Genomic DNA, 27,981 nt, shown 5'->3' with positions numbered 1-27,981 from the left:
AGAATTTGCGCAGACGTAGTAATCTGACAGACATTTTTATCAGCTCCGTATAATTTTTAATGTAACAATAAATATGTATAAATGATACATTTATCACCTATTGATCGTTACGTTGAAGTCAAAGTATATTATTATATTTAGATATTCAAAAAATTATATGAACACATCTGCGTACGGTACTGAGCGCACGTGTTACTTGCATATGATGCTGGTGACGCATGTGCAAGAAATCCTTTTCAAGGGACAAATTCCTCAATCTGGCAAGAGTGGTCGATACTCGATATTACGGTACCACATGGTAACGGAGGTAAAATGGCGTTGCCTGTGCCTTGTGTCGCTGGTAAGTATTTTCATATTGTTTTTATAAGTATTTTGCATGATTCGAAATCGAATTTTGACCAGTGTTTTATTTATGAATAATATACGAATCTATAAAATGTGTAGCTATTTATAATACGGTTCCAAGGTTCATGATACACCGCTATCGACTACATCAAAAATATGTCATGTGGCACCGTATAACTAATATATATTTATAAAAGAACGAATTTATTACATTGCAATATCATAAATACGAATGAGCATGGTTTTTTTAAATTAAAACGTCTACTCTATATTTTTTTCGAAATGTTGGGGAACTTTCTAAATAAATTTTACTATACTTGAAATTTGTTTTTAAACATTTTTAAGAAGATTAAGGAAAACTAATAAAGTATAAACTTAATTTTTATAGTAAGAGGTACAATTGGAGTCAGCTTAGGACAAGGGCCACCATCGTACGAAGCAGTTAAATCATTTCCTAAGGATGATAGCAAGACATGCAAAGCGATGGCTTTTAGCCCAGAGGGAAGATTTTTTGCATGGATCAATGGGATGTCTGCCAAGGTTTTACATTGTGATACATGGAAAGTAGCTGCAGAAATAAAAAGGCCAAAAATTTCTGCAATTCACTTTTCCACTCAAGGCACATATTTTATGACATGGGAACCATTCATTGGTAATCATTTCATTTTATATCCTTTAAATTCTTATTTCTTATAATACTATTATAAGAAAATAAATAAATTTATTAAGAGCTACATGCAGTTTTAGTAGAATGTAATGAATAACCACTTGTCAGAACATAGTTTTTAATTGTAATAACATTACTTACAGTATCATTGTATTGCATGTTACAGCGACACAAGCCAATCCTCAAGGGTCACCAAATCTTCACATATGGAAATCTGAAAGTGGAGAACTAGTGAAAAGTTTCATACAGAAGAAACAAATAGATTGGTAAAGTATTATTTGACCAGTTATTACATTAGTTACAAATTGAAAGTCATTTTTAATTGTGCAATAAACTTGGTAAATATCTTATTGCAAGATCATTTCTTTTCTGATCTTTTGCACGATTAATAATTAATCATTAGTCAATTTTCCATTTGTGTAAGATAAATTTTACAAGATATACTTATACAAGTATTTTATGAATTTTGTTTAGTATGTAGCTATATTTATGTCTTGTCTATTCAGGCAGCCCCAATGGTCAAGTAATGAAAAACTCTGTGGGATGTTAGTTGGTGCAGATGTCATTCTATATGAGGATGTCGATTTTTCAAAAGCTACTCACAAAATAAATGTAGCCAAAGTTGCTAACTTTAGTATATCACCCAATAATACTTCATATTATATTCTCTGTTACATGCCTGGTAATTACTATTTGTGTCATTTAATCTTAAATAATGTGTTAAGGTACTTACATGTGGAGAGTATATCATTTTCGTTAGAGAGCTATTTAATAAAAAAATAGTTTTTATTAAATGTTGAATTTACCATGAAATATATGGTTAAATAGTAATCTATTGTATACGAGTGCTTCCTGTGCCATTGTTCATTGAAATATGTAATTTATAAAGAATTTGATACTAGTATAGTTCAAATGTAGCTGAGATAAAAATTGGCATATTTTATGAAGTACTTTTTTATTTCAGTTTCTCTCATTATGAAGCAAATATGCGTGGCAAGCATGTAATGCACAGGTGGATTGAAGATTATAAGATAATTATATCTATAGAACACTTTCATATTGTAAAGAAATACGACAGAGTATTAATACATAACAGTATTTTGCAAAATAAACAAATGTGAATATATAATCAGGATCAATAGTAATGGGAAAAAATTTCCTGATTATTGCATGCACAATTTCATATATAAGTACATTAATAGAATCATAGGAATCAAAAGAATATTTAACAGGTAATTATAAATAAAATTATATTCAAATCATTAATGAACCTAATATGACGAATAATATGATTGCTATATTATTATATAAAACATTGTAAAATAAGTACTCTCCACATTAAATACCAAATATTAAAATTGTGTAATTATATATACTATAATAGTATTGTAACTATAAGTATCGAATATTTTTTGTAATTCACGTTGTTACACAATAGGAAAATCTGGTCAACCATCATTTGGCAGACTATTCCAATATCCGAAATTCGAATCTACACAGGCGTTGGCAAATAAGAGTTTCTTCCAGGTATTGGATTGTTCTTATACAATATATACACATGTATACATATGTATTTTAAAATCAAACAATTTCTCTTCAGGCAGATAAAGTAAATATTTACTGGAATAATCTCGGAACAAATGCTTTATTAATGACGAGTACAGAGGTCGACAAAGCTTCATATTATGGAAAACAGACTTTGCACTATCTTAGTACAAAAGGAGAAACTGCTTTGGTTATGCTTAGTGAGTAATAATTTATTGATTTTAGGTATTTATAAATCAGCTCACTTTATTCTTCGTAAGTAAGTAAGTAAGTAATAATTAAAACATAGAGAAATTTCGAATTCCATTTTTCTATATTAGACAAGGAAGGTCCTATACATGCAGTGGAGTGGTCACCGAAAAATACTGAATTTTGTGTTCTATATGGTTTCATGCCAGCCAAAGCCACATTATTTAATCTTAAGTGTGAATCGGTATTCGAGTTTGGAGCACTGCATCGAAACAGCATTTACTATAATCCTCAAGGGAATAATATCCTTTAACTGCTTTAAGATATTATTTACAATTTATTTATTGAATTGAAATGTTCTTTAAATATTATATATTATACGTAATTAATTTCCTTAACCACTTTTCTACTTTTGATATTGACTGGGTTCGGTAACCTTTCCGGCGGTATCGAACTGTGGGATGTTGGCAAGAGAAAATTAATTGCTAAAACTGAAGCACCCGATACTACGCTTCTTCAGTGGTCTCCGGACGGAAAACATTTTATGACCGCAACTACAGCACCCAGACTTCGAATGAGTAATGGGTAAGTAACATTATTAGTTAAATAAAAGTTAATACCTATTTGTAATAACAAATTTATTGTGAAGATTCAAAATCTGGCATTACACTGGAACATTATTATACGAACGACCATGGAATGAACAAGAAGAACTTTGGGAAGTACTTTGGCAACCTTTCCCACCAAATACATTTCCAGAGAAAGCGATCAGTTACAAAGCTGTCGAAGGTATCGCTTCTAGCCAACCACAAGGTAATTCCAAGATATATAATAAAGTAATAAAATCGCTACATTGATTAATAAAAAAATATACAATTATCGTATGATATATCATTTTCTTTGTCTTACTTGCAGCATCAAAACAAGCATATCGGCCACCTTTTGTGAGAGGGAGGGAATCTATATCCTTTAAATTATGCGATGATGACGAATTAGGAATTAAGAAAACAACAGACGGTAGGCAACATTTTCAAAAAATGTGTAAACACATTAGTACATGATATATAACATGTTATACGCGTACATTGCGTTATATTAATTATAGCTAAAGGTACAGCGAAAACAAAGAAAAAAACTAAGAAAGTTAAGAAGGAATCGGAAGCTTCTGCATCTTCCCAGACTCATAGTACCTCAAACACAAATGGACAAGTTCCTACAACCACAAGAAGTCAAAACTTGACTGCTGCAAATGTTACTGAATGCGATGATTTGGAGAGGAGTAAGAAAATTAAAAGAATTAAAGCTGTAAGAATTTTAAATATACTGAGATTGTAGATAAACTCTAGAACCCTTTATATATGTGTATATTTTTTTTCTTTTTCTTTTCAGAAATTAGAGCAGATTTCAAAATTGAAGGAGCAGTTAAGAGCAGGGAAATCATTAGAAATCAATCAACTGGACAAGATTAAAAAAGAAGCTGACTTACTAAAGGAAGTCGAAGAGCTTACTTTATGATGAACATTTTAAATTGCTGATGTATACGGTTAAGAAAAAAAAAGTCTGAATGTTTCTCCTGAGAATGAAAAATGATCTCGGCCCAGCATTTACAGTACCGTACGTACGGAAATTACGTTTGGCTGTAATTAAAATTTTAATTCTACTGAGAGATAGTAGGAACAAACTAAATTTTGGAAGTGGATTAACCAGGTTTTCACATTACTAAGGTTGTTAGAATTTAAGATACAATCATACATTTCGTTTGCGAGCGATGATAAAAGGATTAAAATGGTCCATCGCACCTCTTTAATAATTAAGGAATATCGATTTTTTCTTTTGAATGAGAAAGAAAAATGGAGTGATCGTAAAATTTAATACACACAAAAATGAGTTCCTGGAGGCAGATGCTATCACTTAAATTCTCATGTTTGTAAATTGTGTACTATTTTCTTATCTTCATATAATCTCCATGAACATTTAATGATAGCGAGATATAGACATTATTCTGTAATTTAATTGTTACTAAAGTCACGAGTATCTTACCAATCATTTTGATAATATGTTTCGTTCTTATATACAGTGTTTTTTGTTTATCGTGTCTTGCATTGTGTTATGAATTGATATTTTATGTTTTTCTTGCTATGAAGGATTATAAGACTGGTCAAATGAAGTAGATTTACTTAGTCCGGTTTAATTAATAATTAAAAAGAACTTCCAAAACAAAGTACATACCAACCATTGTCCCATTGAATTAGAGAAACCCTTGAATAATAATAAAGGAAATTTAGATTTTTGAATTAGTTCATTTTTTATGTACCATTATTAAAATAAAAGTTCAAAGTTACCCTTTTCTGTTTTTCAATTTGTTCTACGAACATGTAATGTGTAATAAGAACAACTGTTTTTATTTTACATGTACTACTCTCAGAAGAATTTTTTAAGTTGATTAGAGCGAATGAAATTGTACTATGTGAATTGTACAATACAAATCAAGAGAGAAATATATTCTTTACCTTATTCTTATTAGTTTTGACACTTTAATTACAAAATTTAAATGATACTATTTGTTTAAGAGAAACTACATTCGCCAATGTTGTGTACAGTTTCATTAAATTTTATGGAAATAAATTACTAAAAAGAAATTGTTATCGATGTACTGTATTACTTTTCATTTGAATCTTCGATGTAACGTGTCCTTTCATGATAAAGTACTAAAATATAATAAAATATAAACTACCGTTTTAAGGAAACGATAAATGAATTCTAAGATAAAAGATGAAGTTTAAGAAGTAAGTATGATCACAATTGAATAATCGAGGAAAGAGAAGCATCGTGAAGATAGTAGTGGGTACGGCGGTCGTTTTAACTCGAGGGTCGAGGGACGATCGTAGCGCCGTAACACAACCGTGTTTACAGATTCGCCAGTGAGTTCCATCAAGTTCCATAACGTCACGTCAAAAAGTGCAACAAATATTTCTACCATCGTTTACTATGTAAAGGTGCGTTTTTCCTTGTTGAGAAGTTTCACAGGTGAATTAGTGATAAGAAGAACGGTCTGTGACACTGGGAAACGTTATCCGATCGGTATTTAAACGGGAGCAGAAGATTTAAAAGGTTTTTCTTAATACGGCAGTGCTAATCGTTAGGATGGTCGCCATTTTGTCCGGAGGTGGCCCGGTTGAGTGAACGGGGCGAAAATAGTTGCTCCCAGAACACCGTGGATCGTTGAAATTACATAGATACCGGTTGACTGGGATTGTTTTAGCAAAATCTTGTTAACGAAAGAAATCTAACGCGAGAGAAAGAATCGTGCGCGTATGTATAATACGTGATTACGTTTCCGTCGGCGGTCCGTCGTTGGTCCCTTTGTGAGCACGCCGTAGACGTTATTTTCGCGCAATTTCGGGACGATCTCTCGCGATATCTTTTGCTTGATGATGGTGTTTCATCGACAGAGAGTTAGCCGGTTCGGTTTGCTTTCTGGCTCAAATTTTTGACGGTTGACAGCTCTCGGTACGTGTTCGACGGTACACCCGTGAAATAAAAAGAGCTAGGCGAAAGAAGGAGAGCCGGGAATGAGAGGGAGCGAAACGGAGTAATAATTCGCGACATGACATCGTACCTTTCGTGCTTCGCGAAATTCTCCCCAAAAAGAATAGGATAGAATTCTCTTTGAACGCGATTATCGGTGTTAGTTCCTCGTACGGTCGAGTGACACCATTATAGTTTCACGAAAGAATCGTTTCTCGATTGGCCCGAACACAAACGATGCGAAATTCGTCGGTTGAAACCTTAGCAAGATCATGCTGTCATGCGATTCACCGAACGTGCGACACGTCCCTCGTTATCTGTATTTTTTCTTAGACCTCGTTGACCCGTAACTACTATGTACCGAATTTTTGACGTTTCTACTAAACGAACACGAATGATGTAAAAAAAGAAACTGTATAGCATCTCGTTTTAATACTGTTTCTTTTGTCAAAAAGTTTACACAGACATACAGAGATAACAGTGCATATCAAATTTAGTTGTCATTCGACATTCTACACATGTCCTTTTTGCACATAGAATGTGTGCTGTATTTCTAACACTTTTGCATAGTACTTCCAGGTTTCAAATTCGTTTTCTGAAGTTTAACTGTGTTTCCTGGGAAAGCAGACAAAAATTGATTTCCTATATATGTATGTAGTAATTTCATAAACTAAAATAAAATTTAAGGAAATAATGGAAAATTAGAAGCACTTTATATAAAACATTCTTAAAGCATCATCGAGTAATGTAGAGAAAACTTAATGTTATATGAAATTTTGTTATTCTGTTTCAGATAATGTAGGTATAGTTTATTCAAACAAGGCCTTTAGGGTATAATTATATTTAATGTCAGTGAATGAGTTGAATGATTCTTATTGGTGGTGCGATTATTGGACCAAGAGGTATTGAGATAATTGGAATATAGCAAGGAGCACGCAAAATGACGATTGCCACAAGAGGCCAAGGAGTAGGCATAGACCCTCCTGACAGCCAACAAAGTACACAGGTACATAGGAGTAATATAGTTTTTATATTAGTTCATACATTTAGTATTTGTAATCATTTTTACACAAATTAAATTTATATTTATAATTAACATGGATCATATAATAGATGCATAGCCCACCGGGTCCGCAACAATTGGCTGACACAATGTCAGGACTTCAACTCACAGAGAATGTGGTACAAACTGATTGCACCAATGATACCTTAACTTCGATAGAGGATAGTAATCAACTCCAGGGAGAGCCTGATTTTCCCATAGCAAAACTCAACATTCTTCATGAAAAAATATCTAGTCCACGCTGGGTTGTACCAGTTCTGCCAGAACAAGAGTTAGAGTGCCTGCTGCAAGCCAGTATTGATCTTTGTAAAAAAGGTTGTTAAATATATATATATATATATAATGAGTAATTTTCATGGATGTCTTTGAGTAAACAATGTTAATTTTGTACATAACTCTCTGTAGGAATTGATGTACAAAGTGAAGCATGTCAGCGCTTTTTTCGAGAGGGACTCACAATTTCTTTTACCAAAATATTGACTGACGATGCAGTAAGTAGTTGGAAACTGAATATTCAAAACTGTATTAATGCAAACTGTGAACGGTTAGTGGAACTATGTGTCCTGAAACTGGACGAGGACTGGTTTCCTCTTCTTGATTTACTGGCGATGGTTTTTAATCCTCTTAATAAGTGAGTTATATTTATGTTATATAAATATTTTCATATGCGAGCCGAAAGGTTTCATTTGAGTGTCAATTTTTAATGTTCTTTTTCAGATTTCACACATTTAATGCTCCAAGACCTTCGGAATCTGTTCCCCCTAGCAGTGATATTCCCGATGAAGAACTTTATGCACGTCCACCATCCGATTCAAGAAGCCCTCGTGGTTGGCTTGTCGACCTCATAAATAGGTAAACGAATCGTGATGTTCTCCTTATGATTTTGCGATTTGTATTCAGATCTTAATGTTTCTCGTTTTACAGGTTTGGAAGTCTTAATGGATTTGAAATTCTGCTCTCTAGATTTCAGAGTGGCCGAAATTTAACAGTACCAGTTATTTATGCTTTAATCAGACCTTTCGGTTTGTGTTCCGAACTACTTACTGTACACACAATAGTTAAATATCTCATGCCTATTGTGGTAAGCATCTTAGGTTTTGCTTCAATTGTTAATACATTGAATATATTGTTTTGTAACACATTTGTTCATGTACAGGAAATGGTGCCTGTAATTTTGAATAATTTGACTGATGAAGAATTAAAGAAGGAGGCAAAAAATGAATCAAAAAACGATGCGATATCAGCCATAATCAAAAGCGCAAAACGCTTAGTGTCGCGAGTACCACAACAAAACGAGATGATTAAAAATTTGGAAATTCTGAGACTGAAAATGATATTGAGACTTTTGCAAATTTCTTCGTTCAATGGGAAAATGAATGCTTTGAATGAAGTAAATAAAGTAATTACCACCGTTAGTTTTTATTATAACCGGAATGCGATTACCGAAGAAGAAGAAGAATGGCTTACCGCGGAACGTATGGCTGTAAGTTAAACTTGGGAAATTAAATTAGACTTAAATAGAAGATTATATTTGTTTGCTCTACATTATTTAACCGTGTAAATATTTTTCATGTCATTCTGTTTATCTAGAAATGGATAAAAGAAAACGGAGTATTAGAAATTGTCTTGAGAGATTCGTTGCATCAGCCTCAGTACGTTGAGAAGTTGGAAAAAATTTTACGCTTTATTATAAAGGAACGCGCACTGACTTTAGAAGATTTAGACGCTGTTTGGGCGGCACAAGCTGGAAAACATGAAGCAATTGTGAAAAATGTTCATGATTTACTAGCCAAACTCGCTTGGGATTTTAGCCCTGAACAACTTGATCATCTTTTTGAATGTTTTCAGGTATTTTATATTTCTTTTGAATATATAGTTATTTTTATTGACATAATTATTATAACTTAATTAAGATTTTCCTCATTCCAGATGAGTTGGAAGACTGCTAATAAGAAACAAAGAGAAAAGTTATTAGAATTAATCAGAAGACTAGCGGAAGATGATAAGGATGGTGTGATGGCACATAAGGTTTTGTAATTTTGTATAATGTAATTTATAGTTTTATTTAAATTTAATCGTAAAATTTAAAATTAGGTTTTAACTCTCTTTTGGAACTTGGCTCATTCCGATGAGGTGCCTACAGAGATTATGGATCAAGCACTAAATGCTCATGTAAAAATTCTTGATTATTCTTGTTCGCAAGAAAGAGATGCTCAAAAGACAATTTGGCTAGACAAATGTGTGGAAGAATTGAAGAGTGGCGATAAGTGGGCTCTACCCGCCTTAAAACAAATTCGAGAAATATGTTGCTTGTACGAACCAAATCCTAACATAGTAGGTCATGGTCCTCGGGGTCACCATTTACATTTTAGGTATGTACATTTCAAGTTGGATAATTCCGTTTCAGGACCGAAGATACTTGCTTTCTTCTATATTGTATTTTACTTCTTGTTTTTGTATTACTTAGGCAAGATGTTATAGAACGACTTCAAGCAGAACACTCGATAGTAATTCTTGTAACTAACAGTTTAACAAACTATATGAACAAAACGCGACAATTGGTCAAAGAAAATCCGGACATTGATGCGAATACTTACATGCCCGATAGTCGCTACAACCACATTATGCAAGTGCAAGAAAGGCTTAATTTTCTTCGTTTTTTATTAAAAGTATGTCACGATTTATCTATTTGCCTATTATTTATATAAAAGTACTCGGCATTGGTAGTAACAGAGTGCTGACCTGCGAATTTTTATAATCGATTTATGTATATTTTCCATCAGGATGGTCAACTATGGTTATGCGAGGATCAAGCTGAACAAATTTGGCAGTGTTTAGCAGAACAGGGTGTGTTTGTGTCCGATCGTGAAGCTTGCTTTAAGTGGTTCTCCAAATTAATGGGAGACGAACCGGATCTTGATCCAGCAATAAATAAAGATTTTTTCCAAAAAAATATACTGCAACTGGATCCAACATTACTTACGGAAAGCGGTATTAAATGTTACGAGAGATTTTTCAAAGCCGTTAATTCTAAAGAGGGGAAATTGAAACTAAAAAGAAGAACGTTCTTCATGGACGACGTTGACCTCATTGGCACAGATTATTTGTGGCGAGTGAGTAAAATCATAATATTAATTAAATCATTTTGAGTATAATAATATCATTTATTATCTCGCTCGTGTATTTATTTATTCAGGTGGTAACGAATAGCCCCGAGGAAATTGCAAATCGAGCTATAGAACTATTAAAGGAAGTAAATACTAATTTAGGACCACGACTTCACTCTTCGGTTCTAGCTTTTCATGTAACATACATAGGGGAATGCATGGATAGATTGAAAGCACATTACGACACTGTATCTATCTTAAGTAAAGTGTACCTTGAAGGAAAAGAGGAACGCGAGGAACAAATGTCGAATAAAATTAAAGTGGAAGCCATGAAAATGTGCCGTGTCATGAAGGTGTTACAAGAATATATAAACGAGTGCGATTCAACATTTCCAGTAGAACGAAGAATATTGCCATTACATAGGTATATATAATCACCATTTTAAGCGTATGTTAATTGCAAAATCATTCGAATGTTCCTTACCTAACTTATAGTATAACGAAAACGACGTATCGTGTTTGATTACAGAGCAGCTCGTGGGAAGCATCTGTCTCTTACCATTCGTTTCGCAAATCCTGGTCGTAATGTAGATGACATAGATGTATTTACACACAGTAATGATACTTTGGGATCGTTGAGACGACAGATACTACGCCGAATTAAAGCAAACGGATCGAATGTTAAACTTGATTTATTTCTTAATGGAGAAACCTTGGAGCCCGCGGACGACAGGAAGCTTCTTTCCCAAGCTCCGTTAAGAGATAAAATGGTTTGTATTAATAATATATTGTCACTTTTAAGGTATAATAATATTCAAATAAATAACTTCTCGTCCAGCTATTGTCTGTAAAACTGAGTCAAGTAAACAGTAACATGCCAAGTTCGCCAGATAGCAGTTCGGATAGCTCTACCAGTTCTCCACATCATCCATATGATGGTCCAAACGTAGAGGCAGAAAATAGCTTACCTGGTGTGGTATGTTAATTTCTTTTTATACGCGAAGAAATAATGTTTTAATTTTACTGGTCATTATACATTTTGAATTAATTTTCGAATGTTTTATTTAAATATTTGCTTCATCATCTTTATACGAACTTGAAGGGCTTACAAGATTTTTGAACCTGTAACTTTATGTTTTTATAGGTCATATCGCAAAGATCGCAATACGCTACGTTTTTCTTTCAATTGTCAGATCTTGGATGTACACTTCAACACGCGCAATTACGCGATGGTGCACGAAATCTGTTACAATTGGTGCCACCAGATACACTCACTGTATCACGATTGCAGTGGTTATTCGGTCACTGTAAGGACGACGACACTTTAGATAATGCTCTTTGTAATGAACAAAATACCACAGTAGATTCTTTATTTTTTACTGCAAGTCCTAGCCAAGTTTTATACAATTTAGAGGTTAGAATTTTTACCATCTCTTAACTATCAATTGTCATGCTCTTGAAAACGAGCTCTTGTAACTGATCTCTATGTTTCAGGTTTTATATAGTTTGTTAATGCCAGCTCTGGATCCGATGTCTGAAAGAGCATTCGAGTTTCAGTGCAATTTCATTAAGAGCGGTGAGGCTGGCGTTATCCTCGAAATGTTAACTAAAAACAAGTTTTTACCAAACGCCGATGAAACCACGAAACGAGCAGCCTATTTAACAGTGTTGAAATTGTGCAAACTTTTGCTAACGGTAGTGGGTAACGTGATGGCCTGCGTAATGGACGAAGTGCAGCAAGCTGGAATTTCAGAGAATCATGATAATCATGCTCATAACAATCGAAGTCCTGTGGCGGTTCTGAAACAGGCATTGCAAAGTGTCCCTAATCAGAGCACCGAGTACATGTTGAGAAGCGTAGCAGCAAAGTTAGCCCAACACTTAGCGCGTCGGATGTTGTGTGGGGGAACGGAATCTGACAAATGTCGGCAGCTTTTTATGCAAGCCCTATCCTGGGAGCTACCGGACGTAGCAACCATTCGTGCCATAATTAGGCTAGCATGGGCAGCATCCACGGGTAATCTGAACAATATAAACGCATCCGTCGAGATGCTTCATACGCTGCACGAAACGAACGAAAAGGAAGCGTTCAATAATCCGGACAATAATGACGTTCTGGTATGCAAAGAGGCATTAGAAGTTCTGACGATTGCCTTGGTACTGAATCCAACAGCGCTAGAGTCTTTACCAAGAGACAAAATGTGGCACACGTTTCTGATTGATCTTGTGTTACTGAGTACATCGAGGGTGGTCAGAATGGCTGCAGCAGAACAATTTTTTCTTATATCGACGTGGTACAGTAGTGGTCATCAGCCGTTATTATTCGCGATAACGTTGCTTTTCTCCGTTTTAAACACCACCGTCATGGAACACGCGAAACAGAGCCACGAATACTTTCAGCTATTGTGCAGGTTACTAAATTTCGCTCACATGTCGGGATGCCCTCTCTTGACGGCCGAAACGTTACTGAATATCGAGATAGCGTGGCTGAAGAAGGTCCGAGATAACGTCAAAGAAACTGGTGAGAGTCAAATCGACGAAGCTGTTCTTGAAGGTCACCTTGGTCTCACTAAAGAATTACTGGCGTTCTTACCGCCGAACAAGAAATACGAACTAGGTTCAGACGAAAAACACGGCGCAAATTTAATCAAAGAATTGGTCGAGGATTTCGTATTCCCTGCATCGCGTCTCATGTTGCAACTTCGTAGTACTGGGGAGTTGAGTGCCACGCAAGCGAGTCCAGTGTGCACAACGCCTCAGTCGACCAGTGCTGCGTTCGATTTACTCGTAGGTCTTTGTATAGGCTGTGTACCTAATATGAAACTTCTAGTCATAATGCTCACCGACATGTTCTATTCGGAAAGAGATGAACCGCTAGTGGAGTGGGACTATCTGCCACCGGTTGGACTTAGGCCGTTAAAGGGCTTTGTAGGTCTGAAGAACGCAGGCGCCACTTGCTACATGAACTCAGTATTACAACAATTGTACATGGTCGAGAGTATAAGAATCGGGCTTTTGGCCGCGGAGGGTGCAGCGACAGACTTGAACGAAGATTTCTCGGGCGAAGAAAGAATCGAAGGAGAGCAAACGATTGAAGCAAACGATAACGATACAAACGAAGAGAAGTGTGGTGCCGACGAATCCAGAAAGGAATATAATATCGGAATTTTAAAGCAGGTTCAAGCAATCTTTGGTCATCTGGCTTATAGCAAATTACAATATTATATACCCCGAGGCCTTTGGAAACACTTTAAGTAAGTGAAAAAGTCGAATCTGGTTTGTGTTGTGGTTGGAATCCATATTGCATACAATCAAATTTATACAATAAAAGTTTTGTTACATTGGTATTTGAGATATTTTGTGTTTTCAGACTTCAGGGTGAACCTGTAAATCTTAGGGAACAACAGGATGCCGTAGAATTTTTCATGAGCCTAGTGGAAAGCTTAGATGAGGCATTGAAAGCTTTAGGACATGAACAGATAATGAGTAGGATTCTTGGTGGTTCATACAGCGATCAGAAAATCTGCAAAGGTTGCCCTCATAGGTACCTTCTTAATTCTTACGTTTTGCTTTTTTCGGTAAACTGTAATACCGCATTACATTATCTTCAGATATTCCAAGGAGGAGCCGTTCAGTTTGATAAGCGTGGATATCAGGAATCATAGCAATTTATTGGACTCTCTTGAACAGTATGTAAAAGGAGAATTGCTAGAGGGAGCAGATGCTTATCATTGCGATAAGTGTAACAAGAAGGTAGTACTGTTCACAAAATTATCTTAATGATTAAATGAACAATTTTGCTTAATTAAATAATTAATTGTTATATTTCTTACAGGTCGTAACTGTGAAACGATTATGCGTCAAGAAGTTGCCACCTGTTTTAGCTATCCAATTAAAAAGATTCGAATACGATTTTGAGAGAGTTTGCGCTATAAAATTTAACGATTACTTTGAATTCCCAAGAGATTTGGATATGGAACCCTACACTGTTTCTGGACTTGCTAAAGTGGAGGGAGAAGTTATAGACTGTGATTACGAAGAGTCGATGAAAGGAACTTGTACTAAATATCAATTGACTGGTATTGTGGTACATAGTGGTCAGGCTAGCGGAGGCCATTACTATTCTTATATTTTACACAGGTAGAATAATGTTAATATTATAATGTTGTATCATACTAAAATATATATATATATATATATATGAAGCTTTAATATTACGTTTCGTTTGTTAGACAAAGCGATGGTATTGCCAAATGGTATAAATTCGACGATGGCGATGTTACGGAATGCAAAATGGAGGAAGAGGAAGAAATGAAATCTCAATGCTATGGTGGCGATTACTTGGGAGAGGTGTTTGATCATATGCTTAAACGGATGAGTTATAGAAAACAGAAACGATGGTGGAACGCCTATATGTTGTTTTATACCAGATTGGACGTGGAGGAAAATTCTTTAATGAAAAGTGTTAACGAACTATCATTGTGTGAGTATCATTTATATTATCTATTAAATTAGCGCGAAATTGGAAAAAAAAAAAATTCGCGGACGCGCGATCGCGAGATCCATATCGAACGAAGGATCAACGACGAGTGATCTTTCATCCCTCGAACAAAATTCTATTTCCAGTTTTAGATTTACCTCTGTTAGATCACCCCGTAATTGGAACGATAATTCGCTTGCGGTATTAATCCAAATTAAATTTGTATACTATACAGATATTTTGACTTTTAGATACGAAATTAGGAGTTATGAAGATGCCTCCCGCTATTGAATATAGTGTCAGAAAACAAAACATAAAGTTCATGCATAATCGGAACCAGTTTAGCGCAGAGTATTTTCAATTTATTAAAAAACTCGTATCTTGCAATCCTCTTAACATCAATAGACAAAATATGAACGAGAAACTTGTAAGTTTATTCAGGAAATGTTAGCTTTTTTCAACTTCACACGCACGAACAATTTATGTTCATTTTTTACCATTGTTATTGTAGAGTTCCGAGCAAGAAGAACTTGCTATGTTGTCTGTCCAATTAGCGTCGAGATTCCTGTTTCATACAGGTTTCCATACTAAAAAGACTTTACGCGGTAATGCAACGGATTGGTACGATATTGTCTGTCACCACTTGCGCAGTAGTAAATCTGTGCGGTCCTGGTTTGCTCATAACGTGCTATTTAATCATCCACATAGGTACGATGTTTTCTTGAGTATGTATGCATGATTCTAAGGACTGTCGATATTTAACAAAAATAATTCATTGTCTTTAGATTTTGCGAGTACCTTTTGAGCTGTCCGAGTACAGAAGTTCGAACAGCTTTTCTCAAAATTTTGGTATTTCTTGCACACGTTTCCCTTCAGGATGGGCCATGCGTGCCACCTAGTTTAAACGCACCAAGTAAGTTTCTTCGTAGTATATCCGAATGAAACAGTTTTTGACAAAACTTTCGATACTTTCAGCCATACTTTTGGACCCAACGGCGACGCTCAGCGATCACTTATTGCACGCAGTTCTTTCTTTACTTCATCGTGAAATCTCAGATCATGGACGTCACCTACCACACTACTTTTCTCTGTTCTATACATATGCTTCACTTGGTCTTGCTGAAAAGGCTCAGTTGCTTAAGGTGCGTAACCTGTTATTCGTAGTACGAGAACTAAAGTCTATTTTGTAAACTGTATCTTTTATTATTTTTATTGTAGTTGAATGTTCCGGTTACGTTTATGTTAGTCGCAATCGACGAAGGACCAGGACCTACAATAAAGTATCAGTATCCTGAATTAACAAAATTGCACCAAGTAGTCAGTATGTTGATACGTTGCTGCGATGTATCATCGAAAGCACACTCGAGTCATGCACAGTCAGGAGTAGCGCCTCTACCAAATCCATATGGCGACCCTGCGTGCCAGAATGAATATCTAATGCCTATTCAACCGCAGGCAGCAGATATCTTATTCGTCAAAAACAAGTAAGAGTCACTCGGAGAGCAAATTGTAAATGAACCAGTGACCAATGAAATAAAATATATATTTGTTGACAGTTATATGAAGAAATTGATCGAAGACGCCGATGTTAACGTCACTGAAGATACAGTGAAGTTACTACAATATTGTTGTTGGGAAAATCCACACTTATCACGGACAGTGCTCAGTGAATTGTTGTGGCAGATTGGATTTGCTTTCACACATGAACTGAAACATCACACAGAATTATTACTCGCCATGCTTCTCATGGAGGATTCATGGCAGACGCATCGTGTTCACAACGCACTCAAAGGTACACATTTTAAATACATGTTTCATTACCATATCGAACTAGTATCTAAAGATGAAATGTAAATATTTTCAGGTGTGCCAGACGAAAGGGAAGGTTTATTCGAAATAATACAAAGAAGCAAACATCATTATCAGAAGAGAGCCTATCAGTGCATCAAATGCATGGTGCAGCTTTTCAGTAAATGCAGACCTGCACACCAACTTTTACACCACAGTCCCGAATTGAAGAGGAAGTGGATACATGCTATTGACTGGCTCCACGAAGAACTCGAAAAAGTAAGTGGTCAACAACGATGAAGAAAAGCTATTAAATTTGGTCTATACATTTATTTGTTTACGACGACTATTAATTTATATTAACGATGGATATTACTTGGATTTTCAGAGACCATATGCTTCTACGGCTCCGTACACTCATGCATACAGTAATTGGTCTCCGCCGGCGCAGTCGAATGACTCTACAAATGGCTATGTATTGGAGCGTAGCAACAGTGCAAGAAAGACGTTGGAGAGAGCATGCGAACTATGCCCCGATGTGGAACCAGAAGTGGAAGACGCAAGTGAAGATTGCGCGGAAGAAGCAGAGAAATATCAACCACAGAATAGAGTAATATTACGATCAGGTCGTAATCTAGGATGGATGTCCTTAGGGTATGGATCCGTACTTGTTATGCATCGTTTTCGTTTGATTCGGTTTTTATTTATTGGATTTATCGTTTACTAATTTTATTCGTTTTTATTTATAGCTATCCTGATGTGACTGTAATACAGCAAATGCTGGAGGAACAACAACCACAGCCCGCACCATCTCCAGTTCACACTTCTCTTTTAGCTCACCAGTTACATAGCCCACAGAACTGTGAGTCGTCACAAAATACCAGCCGGGATCCATAATGAACGCTAAACACTGACGTTCTACCAAGTTGCTGTCTCGGTGAAACCATTTCAAAATACTTAGATGTTACTGCGCCAGCAGCTTGGTGCCCAACGGTAGAGGCACCTGTACAGATATAAACTCGCAAAACTGTTCTTTTTTTGCAACTGGTATTCACGAACTTTGCATTTGCAATCCGTCAGTTTTTACTGTGGGCAGTTACAATTCATAACGATACTATGTGGTATAGCCATTTGCACTATTGAGAAAAGAAGAAGATTGGATGATAGAACAGCAGGGCGATTACGATTAAGAACAGAATTTCTACGTATTGGTGGAGGCAATTAATTCTCGTGATTTTTTCTTACACATAACGTACCATGTATTCTTCGTTTCGTGCATCCATGATCGTTTTGGCTTTAAAATTTAAAAAAAAAAAAAAAGGACGTTTTGGTAGGAAGAAATCTCTGAAAGAGGTTGACGAAAGCGAAAGATAAAAACAGAAAAAAAGAAACAATTTAGATGTGGAATCATGACTTGCCTCGATTAATGCATACGAATTCAAGTGTAGGAATACGATAAGATTGTATAAATGTATAGCGAATAGTGTTATGGAATCCCGTCTCTGCCGAATAGAAAACAAAGGTATAAAAGAACGTAAGTTTCCGTATGCCTATGTAAATTTGTTACTAATAAAAAAGAACGTTAAAATGGAACTTTCTAACGACCGAAAGATAACGCTAAAAGTACAGTAGTTTACGATTTAATTGGAAAGAGCAGAGCTACAGAAAAAAGAAAAACTACGCAACTATTGATATTTCACTATTTTAGTCTTTTAAAAGACGATTTAAAAATAAATACACACATACATACACAAATACAGACATACACACATACACACATGGAAGAAGAATTTTCCTTGTACTTAATCTCGAGCATCAAAGAAGGAAAGTCATTTCTCTGTGCAGTGAATTTACGCTGCTTAAGAATTTAGACATACACCAATGATGCCTCCTAGTGTGCTTTCTTTCAGTTCATTCAATTTGAAAGAGTTGTGCCTTCGATATTGTGCGACTCCATTTGTATTCTTAGATAGATGTTTAAGGATCGAGTTGTTGCTTCGAATTCGATTGCTTCTATTTTTGTCTGTTACGTTGACTACTTATGAAAAGCTAAATAATAGAATTGTCGGAACTACGCAAGAGATACGTCAAAAATACGCGGTGCAGAATCGATTGTTTAATGAATTATGTAAATGAAAACTCGAGCTACGACGGGATAACTTTAACTTAACCCTGTATTGCATAATGTGTCCGAATGCAATCCCTAAAAAGTTCACCGAGAACACTTTACAGGATTTATTCATGTTTTTTCTTTGCGAGTGTCAAATAACTGCAGGTTTGCTTACTTATCGTTTAGTTTTGAGTATTGATGTATTTATGCATATAGGAAAAAAACAAGATATAATTTTTATTTATTAATTTAAAATAAAATTTATGCAATAGAGGGTTAATGCCGTAACGATGGATATTGAGATATCGCGAAAAGGAAGTGTCCGGTTTTAGCATAAGGGGTCGCGGTACCGCGAAAAAGACGAGCCTTGTTCGAAGTCCAAATTTTTACAAACAATAGGAATTGAAGAAAGCGTGACGGTAGTAACAAAAAGGGTATGGAGCAAATGTAAAACGCTAATTTGTATCGTTCTATGGTACGATCCCATCGTTGAGAAAAGAGCTGTGGTCTTTTCGCAGTATTGTAAAGCAATTCTGAATTTTCAGTCGGTGAGAAAACGAATTTAGAAAACAGACTAATAAAAGAGAAAAAGAAAAGAAAAGCCAAAAAAAAAGGACACGAGCGTGACTGCGATCGGACAGTTTCTTAAACTTATGAACTGGCCATAGCTCTGACTTATTGAATAACATGTGTTATATAGATATTATATATATAAATAATACTAAAAAAGAAAACTGGGAAAAAAGAGAAATAAAGTCACGTGTAATGAGGATAAAGCGAACCGTGTGTATACATAGGAATTCGTGCGATGAGAAAACCAACGACAATGTCAAGACACCAGGAAATAACGACATATTGATTATTGTTCGTATTTATCAAATATCCACGTTAAACAGTGTACCAAATTATATAATAGCTTCTATCGGTTAAATAATAATAATAACGATAATGGTACCTAATCTTACTCAGATATGTACATATACAACTGCTTTTTATATGTGATAAAAATTATTATATTCCTATTATACATTGAGGTTAGTACGCTATTGTAAATCCTGGTTTTTTGTACACAGACTGTATGCTAAGTTCAATTCTTTCTTTTTGTTAACGAGAGAATGTAGTCTATAATTATTTAATATTTAATTGTATCGCTAAGTAAGCGTAACACACGTCTTGTATGATATATACATATTGTATACATACATAATAACTTGATTTCTTTGAAGAATCAAATGTCAAGATTGATGCGCGTCGAACCTCGAAAGTTTGTTGTGTTATAGTGCATGTACAACCAACGCAATGGTATCGTTTGTTTCTTTACTTTTTATTAGTTTTCTTTTTTCTTTCTAAACGAGCGATAGAGAGGTAAGAAGTGAGAATTACACGAGACGATGTGACAGCCGAGTACATGGTTCTAATTAAACAATCAACTGACTGTCCAAACTATCGTGAATTTTATCGAGCGCGTGCATTCTCATTATCACAAATTTCTGTGCGAAAACGACAGATCAACGAGAGTCGATCAAGATTGGCGGCCATCTTTAATGCGGTAATCATTTCCGATTTCCGTAATGACCAGAGAAACGACTGCGACCATTTTTTTTTTGCGTGGAGCGTCATTGGGAGAGAACAATAACAAGAATAAAAAGGAATATTTATAAATCTCGATAACGAGCGACGGCGATCGATGCAAACACATTTGTCGAGAGACGCCAGGAATAAAAGAATCAAAGGCAAATGTATATGAAGCATTGAAAAGAAGAATAACAGTATACCCAACGCTGTACAGTTGTATGCTTATAAGCGAGGACGAAATCGAACGGAAAAGAACTAGTAATTCGAATTTAAACGGGAAAAATTTTCTTAAAAACGTGAACGAAACGAAAAATAACAACAAAGTTCCCCGTCGATGTCCGTTTTAGTTTTAGTTGTACAACGTAATTTTATGTATTCACTCGATCGACGCTCTAGTCAGTAAAATTAAATAAACGGAAGGAGATTAATTAACTTCGTTTATTTAGTAGCGTAGCGCATTTCACGAAATGTTTTTATTTTTCTCTTTCTCTTTGTTTTACTATATTCCTGTTTAGAATGATGATTCTTTAACGATACTTGTATGTATTATAGAAATGCATCGTGTGTTTTATTAGTATTTTTAATGTGTAGAATCATCGTCGAACATTATTTCCATCGTTTTTGGTGCCCGCGTTTCTCATTTGCCTTTGACGAAAGAACGATTCACCGATTCAACTACCTCGTTAAGCGGACAATGTATTTACACGCGTGCCGATTTCATTGCCGAACCCCTTTGCGCTCCATCACACGAAATACAATCCTTCTGTGTCAAACATTTGTTTCATTTAATGAGTCACGTAAGCGCTGCTCCGAACTTCATATAACAGTAATCTTTTTCCAATTAGAAGAAAATGTTTGAGGTTTGAGGAAAATTACGACACTCGTGTATGATTACAGAACGAAGAAAAATTCCATAGATAAATAATTAAATTCTCATCCAGTCAGCAGACGGAGTTACGTAAACGTTTACACGAGTAATTCAGCCGACAATTTAGATAAGTTTTATGAACTTGATCTTGAATTATGCGTTTCCGAAAAAAGGAGACTCAACAACGACTATATTGTTCTTTCAGCGTTTGCGTTTTTAAATTACGCTATCGCGACGAGTTCTCGGGGTATAAAGAGAACGATTCATCCGAGAAAAAGCCACCACTCATCTTTCATTAATTCCACGGAAATAAATAGGGATAATATCAAGCCAAGCAGAACAAACAATTTTATCAGCAATATTAGTGGGCACGCTCCGATTGAAGGGTTATCGGCACTATTCCGCATCGGTGGCAATCGTTTGCCAATAGTCTGACCCACTGTGTAACCACTGATTTTATTGAAACGTACGTCTACGACGAAATTCTGACTTGATTACTTCAGTGTCATGTCGAACTGTACAGAGATCTCGATTTGAATTCAACATCTCGATCGTTGTGCACGCAAGTTAAATAGTTTTAATTCGTGTTAAATTGGTTTCATGTGCTGTAAATAATTCGAAACTACGTTTCCTCTTCAAGAAAATATGGCTGAATTCGTTTGCATAGAAGACTACAAGACGTACGCCCAAAGACACTTGTCACGCTCTGTCAGGGACTATTATAATTCTGGAGCTGGAGAAGAATACAGTTTAAAACTGAACATCGAGGCATTCAGGAAGTAATTCTAAAAAAGAATAATGTCACGAAAGATTTACTGTTTTCTACATAATCATGACATTTTATAGATTCAGGATACGGCCCCGGTTTTTAAGGGATGTGTCCAAGAGGGAAATAAGTACCGTCGTTTTAGGTGAAAGGATCTCGATGCCATTAGGAGTAGCGCCGTCGGCAATGCAACGTATGGCACACCCTGATGGTGAATGTGCGAACGTAAGAGGTAAGTTTAAACATTTTCATTCTTTAGATGTCATACATAGATTTAATAAACTGTTTATTAAATCATACAAACGCTTTACAAAAATAGTTGCAGTAACGAAAATGTGCCGAGATCACAGTTGCATAGAACCTTTTTCGAATTTCTTATTTTTATAGAACGCTGTGGTGTAGAAATATTAGTGGATATACAACAAAGTAAAGTTCGATAAAAAAAAAATGATATGTTTCTTTTCTTATAAAATAGATGCTTTTACTTTATTTTTCCTTATACGTTATATGTACGTACCAATGTTAAACAATGTATATAACGTACAGCCGTAAACTGTATAAATGTTTTATTCAAGTGGTCTGTGCTTGATTATACGTGCATAGAATTGATATGTTCGCAAATATCTTAAAAAATTATTGCTGCTTAATCGTATATCAATCGTACATGGAACTTCCGGTTTACTTTGAACAGTTTGTACAGAATTTATTTTAATAATGTACGAGAAAAGATTGATTAATTTTGTATTTAGTTGTATATTATAAAAGTATTCGGTTTGTCAGTCAAGAAACTTAATTAACTGTTTCACAGTTTGGCATTAAAGAAATTTTACGAGTCGATCAGTTCTGTCGTAGGTAAAAATTGAGCATTAAAGCGAAGTTATTTGATAAAGTAATAACTATAATTAATATGTAATTCTAAATGCAGCTATATGTTTAAGGCACAACAGAGGGTTCGTACAATATTTACATCGGTATAAATGCATGAAAACGATTTCGCGACGGAGAAATACCGTGCAGCAGTGTTTCTCAAGCTTCACGATATTCTTATTACGTTATATTATAAATAAAATTTCAAATGTTCCATAGTCTAAAGTTTTTCAGTTTATAGGTGTAGTTTCTTCCTCGATGGTTTTCGTTCGAGAAACACTGTTGCAAGAAATGTTAAGAAACATACGTTTTCTGTAATTTCTAAAATAATCTTACAATTTAAAATACATTTTTCCATCGTACGATGGAAAATATTGGAATTAAAAATTTCAATTTTACATGACTAGTTAATAAAAAGGAAATAGGTTTATGTATGTACACATTAATGGAAATGAATTGCTTAAATAGAGACTAAGAAAATAATGGCAGTATAGAAAGAAAAGGAATCAATGTCGTTTGGGTCCCACGTTATCCCAGTTATTAATGGCTTTCATATTTACTTTTTCAATTCTCCATTTTTGCGTAGGAGATGCCGAATCACAATTTGCTACAAAGACTTTTTTGCTCGCCGGGTCAGTATCTAAGCACCTTGACGAATAACCATGCATTAACCATTGTTTTTCAACATTGTAACGCCATAACTGATTTCCTTGGCCTCCGTGACAAGGATACAATGTTACAGGTGCTTTCGTGTCTCCTCTAGAAACATCTAAACAATCTGTACGATCTTTTGGTCTAATATCTTTGTGCCAAGTCAGTCGAAATTCTTGTTCCCCTTGAATTCTAGGATTATCTTTTATGCAAATATCGACTACTACAAAACCATCTCTCTTTCGTTTCTTTGAATCGAGACATAATTCAGGCACACCCATGTTACGGACTTCTCCAGATGCAAAGTCATCCGGTTCGATAGGAGGGTACACCTCGACGAGATCGAAAGCTATATTATCCATAAACCATTTAAACGGCTTACAATGTAATTTATGTCTTAAATTTCTCTGTTCTGTCAAGTTTCCAGGATCTAACGATCTCAAATGCGGTCGCCTTTTATAAATATATTCCGCGTATTCGTCCATCCATACTTCTGCTACTCTTTTGTAATTTTTTCCTAAGAAGTCCCCTTTGCCTGGATTAGGGAAAGGAGGAAACTTTCGATAAATGTGACCCACTCTCGAACAAGGAGCGTCGTACATTTGTCCTCCGCATTGCCAAATTTTAAACGATAACTCGTACTGCTCGCCACCCCATATGTCTAGTTCTGGATCGTATCCGCCCAACTCCCAAAAGAATTTAGCACTGATGGCAAAGAGACCACCCGCCATTACTGGACTCTTAAATGGCTCTGTTGGTTTCTTAAGATCTTCGGGTAATAATGGCAACCGCTTATAGTACAATTCCCAATCGAAAGCTCCTCTTGCTCCTTCATCTTGGGCTCTGTACTCGAACGTTTCGTAAGCTATCACATCAATGAAAGGACAGACACAAGTTTTGTAGTTTTGCGCGATAGGTTCTAGCAAAGGTGGTAACCAGTTGACGTTTGCTTCACTGTGAGAATCTAGAAACACGAGTACTTTTGCTTTTGCAACTTTAGCTCCAGCCAATCGGCCTTTAATTAATCCAGAACGTTTTGGTAATCTTACGATCTTAACTTTTGGCATGTGTTCAGCGACATAATCGTCCAGAGTCTTGGTCAATTCCATCTTAGTGCTAGCGTCGTCTACCAATATTATTTCTTTGAGAAGAGATGGTGGGGAACGGTTAATAACGCTCCAACAGGTACGCATTAAAGTGCTAAAATGCTCGTTATGAAAAGAGACTATCACAGAAACTGAATCAAGATTTCTTAAGTATTTCCTCTTTTTACAATCTGGATGTCTAATGTCAGGAACCGAACGATTCAATGAAATCTCATCACTGAGTGCCCCATTAAAGCCGTTTACCTGATATAGTTTTTCCTTCAGTGCATCGAGAGATGGGGACAGAAATGCAGGCTTCCCATGCTCACCCGTTCCTGTTCTTTTTGCTTCTTCTTCCATTCTTTTATAATCATGCCAATCTATTTTGTCTTGGTCATCCTAATAAAAAATGATTCAAACGTTATGCTGTAGCATCGGTTTAATTTTAAATGAACTTTATGTATTTAAAATATTTTTTATAAATAAAATATCGTCGTAATTCATGCATCAGGGTGCGTGAAAATAATCATACGGTACTGTGCGGAATGCAGAAGGGTAGCTATCGCTAAACCTGTTTCACTTGCATCAACCATTACCAACGAACAGGTCTTTAACCCATACCTGATAGAGATGCTCGTTGAAATTCTGCCTGGAATCGATTTGATTTTTCGGACTATCATCTTCAATAGCTACGAATACGGCTGCCGGTGTTGCGATTTCATGGTTAGGTGATGTCCGTACGTACCGAAATACGACGACGGTCAGGAAAACGGTAAAAGCCGCCAGAAAGAAGAACTTTATCAGGCTTATCACATTCCTCTTCATCATCGTGAAACAATCATGTCGTGTAACGACACTTGACGAAACCCCACCAGCTTACCAAACTATCTATTCGAAACTAACCTCATGTGTAGGAAATTTAGCTTATCAGCTGTTATCTGTGATATGGAAAGTGTTCCGATAAAATACATGAGACAGACACGGTTGCCACGCGTCGACTGAGGATCGATCCCCCGAGATCGAAGCGGTTCTCGACAAGTGGGTCGCATTCGATGCTGGGAAAACAGTTTCCAGCACATCGGCTTTAAACATGTACGAACATTTTAAATGCTTATCTTGCATAAACATTCTTTTTTACCTCTAAATGTAAACGAGTTATCAAACTGCCCCACCTTGTGTTTCAATATATGATAGAACATTTTGACCGGCTCTCCCTATCGTTTCTCGTTTCTTTGCTTCGCTCCTACCGTTTGCCTGCAATAGGAAAACTGTACAAGTTCCAGACACTCTCTCTTAAATAGAAAGTTAGTTTACATCGAGCGTTTAATACGCGTAACAAGTACTGAGATTCATATCAAACACTTGATGTATGTAATGTAAATGATTCGTGTGAACACTCGTGTATTTTCAAAGTAGCCGAATTTATTCTATTCTATTTATCTTTGAACATTCTTTTTCATCATATTCGAATATAATTTCTGAATTTCAGTAATGCCAAGCGTAAGTTGGAGTTTATAGTAATTGAAAAAAATTTTTAATGTTTTAGCCGCCGAAGCAGCAGGCACGATCTACACGTTATCAACGATATCAACAAGTAGCATCGAAGAAGTGGCTGAAGCAGCGCCAAAAGGAATAAAATGGTTTCAACTCTACATATATAAAGATCGTAATGTTACTTCAAATTTAATCAAACGAGCAGAACGTGCCGGCTTCAAAGCACTCGTCCTTACCATCGATGCACCGATGTTTGGCGATAGGCGAGCCGATTTTAGAAACAAATTTGTACTTCCAAGTCATCTGAGGTATTCTTTCCATAGTTGAAACAATATACAATTTTCCTCGAATAAAGTACATTATTTGAATATTTTCAGATTAAAAAATTTTGATGGAGAATTGTCAAATAAAGTAAATTCTGCGCAGGATGGCTCTGGGTTGAACGAGTATGTTACAAATATGTTCGATGCCTCTTTATCGTGGGAGGATGTCAAATGGGTTAAGAGGTTGGAAGGAAATATTATGGTTTATAATCGCGAGCCTTCAAAACGAATCCTCATTTTATTTTACAATCTTTTGTAGTATTACAAAGTTGCCAATCGTTTTAAAAGGAATTCTAACACCGGAAGATGCACTTTTAGCTATCGAAAGTGGAGTAGACGCAATTGTTGTTTCAAATCACGGCGCCCGACAAGTCGATGGTATTCCGGCATCGGTTTGTTACTCTTATTTGAAAATAAAACTTTGATGTGTGTTAAACATGGGTAATGGAAACAACGTATGATTGCTAGATCGAAGCGTTGCCAGAAATAGTCAAAGCAGTGAACAGGAAAATAGAAGTTTACATGGATGGAGGTATCAGGCAAGGAATCGATGTATTTAAGGCGCTCGCTCTGGGTGCAAAAATGGTAAGCGAATTAGGACAAATACAGTTACAAAATTCAAATCCATTACATTCTTCGATTCATTTTTATTTCTTTTGCTTCAGGTATTCATTGGTAGACCTATATTGTGGGGTTTATCTCATTCGGGGGAAAAAGGTGCGAGGCACATTCTAGAAATTTTTAGAAAAGAAATAGATTTGGCATTTGCATTGACAGGTAAGTTCAATCGAGTAGTTTGCAAACTTTATATTTCCATTATATAGATACAATAATTTGGTAAAACATATCAATCAATTTGCAGGCTGTAGATCGGTTAAAGATGTGACGCAGGATATGGTGAAGCATGAATCTTACTACAGTAGGCTGTAATAAAAGAATGTAATATTAACGAAATTTAATCATAATAAAATAGATCGAAAAGTAATGGTCGTTTCAAAATCATTTTATAAAAAGTAAACAATCTATGTAAACAACTCATTTATATATCTTCTTATTAATTGTATATATATATTATAAATAAAAAAACAAATAGGCTATCCTTGTCGCACCATTATTATTGAAAAAAAATCACCACATTATTAAAAAAGTCATTTATAATTCTTCGTTTTTGTAATAACAAGTGAATATATAAAGGATAGACCTATGCGCGTGAGTGCGAGAGAGAACGCAACGGTGTACGACAAAGATAGATAATTCGAAAATCGCGGCAATCGCTCGACTCGCCATCTCGCGGCCGGCCAACGCCCCGAAACTCAACTGACAATGAGTGCGTGTGAGAGAGAGAACGCAACGGTGTGCGACAAGGATAGATAATTCGAAAATCGCGGCAAACGCTCGACTCGCCATCTCGCGGCCAACATCCCGAAGCTCAACTGAGTGAGTGTGAGAGAGAACGCAACGGCGTGCGACAAAGATAGATCTATTCGCACACTGTTGCGTTCTCTCTCTCACACTCACTCAGTTGAGCTT

General features: G+C 35.7%; 4 protein-coding genes across 7 annotated transcripts; 3 read left to right on the top strand and 1 right to left on the bottom strand.

Moving 5' to 3' along the window:
* The first annotated feature begins 193 nt into the window (after positions 1 to 193).
* LOC128894001 (eukaryotic translation initiation factor 2A) lies at positions 194 to 5,391 on the top strand. The gene is made up of 12 exons (XM_054155373.1): positions 194 to 340; positions 734 to 997; positions 1,179 to 1,278; positions 1,519 to 1,694; positions 2,451 to 2,539; positions 2,613 to 2,757; positions 2,878 to 3,048; positions 3,157 to 3,331; positions 3,396 to 3,559; positions 3,662 to 3,763; positions 3,852 to 4,051; positions 4,136 to 5,391. Exons 1-12 carry the CDS (start codon positions 313 to 315, stop codon positions 4,259 to 4,261), a joined length of 1,740 nt encoding a protein of 579 aa, XP_054011348.1. The 5' UTR covers positions 194 to 312; the 3' UTR covers positions 4,262 to 5,391.
* A 259-nt stretch (positions 5,392 to 5,650) lies between these two features.
* On the top strand, positions 5,651 to 20,142 carry LOC128894339 (probable ubiquitin carboxyl-terminal hydrolase FAF-X). 2 transcript variants are annotated; one of them, XM_054155996.1, is made up of 30 exons: positions 5,651 to 5,742; positions 7,068 to 7,280; positions 7,388 to 7,652; positions 7,743 to 7,968; positions 8,055 to 8,189; positions 8,262 to 8,418; positions 8,494 to 8,820; positions 8,928 to 9,185; positions 9,267 to 9,365; positions 9,432 to 9,709; positions 9,805 to 10,006; positions 10,121 to 10,450; positions 10,534 to 10,868; positions 10,974 to 11,214; positions 11,283 to 11,420; positions 11,589 to 11,858; positions 11,939 to 13,698; positions 13,815 to 13,988; positions 14,056 to 14,197; positions 14,280 to 14,584; positions 14,677 to 14,927; positions 15,176 to 15,351; positions 15,436 to 15,632; positions 15,710 to 15,837; positions 15,900 to 16,066; positions 16,143 to 16,408; positions 16,481 to 16,716; positions 16,789 to 16,991; positions 17,101 to 17,366; positions 17,462 to 20,142. In XM_054155996.1, exons 2-30 carry the CDS (start codon positions 7,215 to 7,217, stop codon positions 17,607 to 17,609), a joined length of 7,746 nt encoding a protein of 2,581 aa, XP_054011971.1. In that variant the 5' UTR covers positions 5,651 to 5,742; positions 7,068 to 7,214; the 3' UTR covers positions 17,610 to 20,142. The 2 variants fall into 2 exon arrangements, with proteins under 2 accessions (XP_054011971.1, XP_054011970.1); XM_054155995.1 differs by lacking the exon at positions 5,651 to 5,742 and adding an exon at positions 5,898 to 6,924.
* Positions 20,143 to 21,301: 1,159 nt separating this feature from the next.
* LOC128894342 (2-Hydroxyacid oxidase 1) lies at positions 21,302 to 27,548 on the top strand. 3 transcript variants are annotated; one of them, XM_054155999.1, is made up of 9 exons: positions 21,302 to 21,731; positions 21,906 to 22,044; positions 22,112 to 22,263; positions 26,181 to 26,436; positions 26,506 to 26,634; positions 26,711 to 26,843; positions 26,920 to 27,036; positions 27,117 to 27,228; positions 27,314 to 27,548. In XM_054155999.1, the coding sequence occupies exons 2-9, from the start codon at positions 21,911 to 21,913 to the stop codon at positions 27,379 to 27,381; spliced, it is 1,101 nt and encodes a 366-aa protein (XP_054011974.1). In that variant the 5' UTR covers positions 21,302 to 21,731; positions 21,906 to 21,910; the 3' UTR covers positions 27,382 to 27,548. The 3 variants fall into 3 exon arrangements, with proteins under 3 accessions (XP_054011974.1, XP_054011973.1, XP_054011975.1); XM_054155998.1 differs by having other exon boundaries at positions 21,302 to 22,044; XM_054156000.1 differs by lacking the exon at positions 27,314 to 27,548 and having other exon boundaries at positions 21,302 to 22,044; positions 26,711 to 26,829; positions 27,117 to 27,234.
* Positions 22,301 to 25,726, bottom strand: LOC128894340 (N-acetylgalactosaminyltransferase 6). The gene is made up of 2 exons (XM_054155997.1): positions 25,256 to 25,726; positions 22,301 to 25,033 (listed from the first exon to the last, which is right to left on the bottom strand). The coding sequence occupies exons 1-2, from the start codon at positions 25,460 to 25,462 to the stop codon at positions 23,405 to 23,407; spliced, it is 1,836 nt and encodes a 611-aa protein (XP_054011972.1). The 5' UTR covers positions 25,463 to 25,726; the 3' UTR covers positions 22,301 to 23,404.
* Positions 27,549 to 27,981: the final 433 nt, after the last annotated feature.

This window comes from Hylaeus anthracinus, unplaced genomic scaffold, assembly GCF_026225885.1.
Source record: "Hylaeus anthracinus isolate JK02 unplaced genomic scaffold, UHH_iyHylAnth1.0_haploid 3, whole genome shotgun sequence".
Classification (NCBI taxonomy): Eukaryota; Metazoa; Arthropoda; class Insecta; order Hymenoptera; family Colletidae; genus Hylaeus; species Hylaeus anthracinus.
The sequence above is the reverse complement of the archived record's forward strand: the minus strand, read 5'-3'. Positions and strand labels throughout refer to the sequence as shown.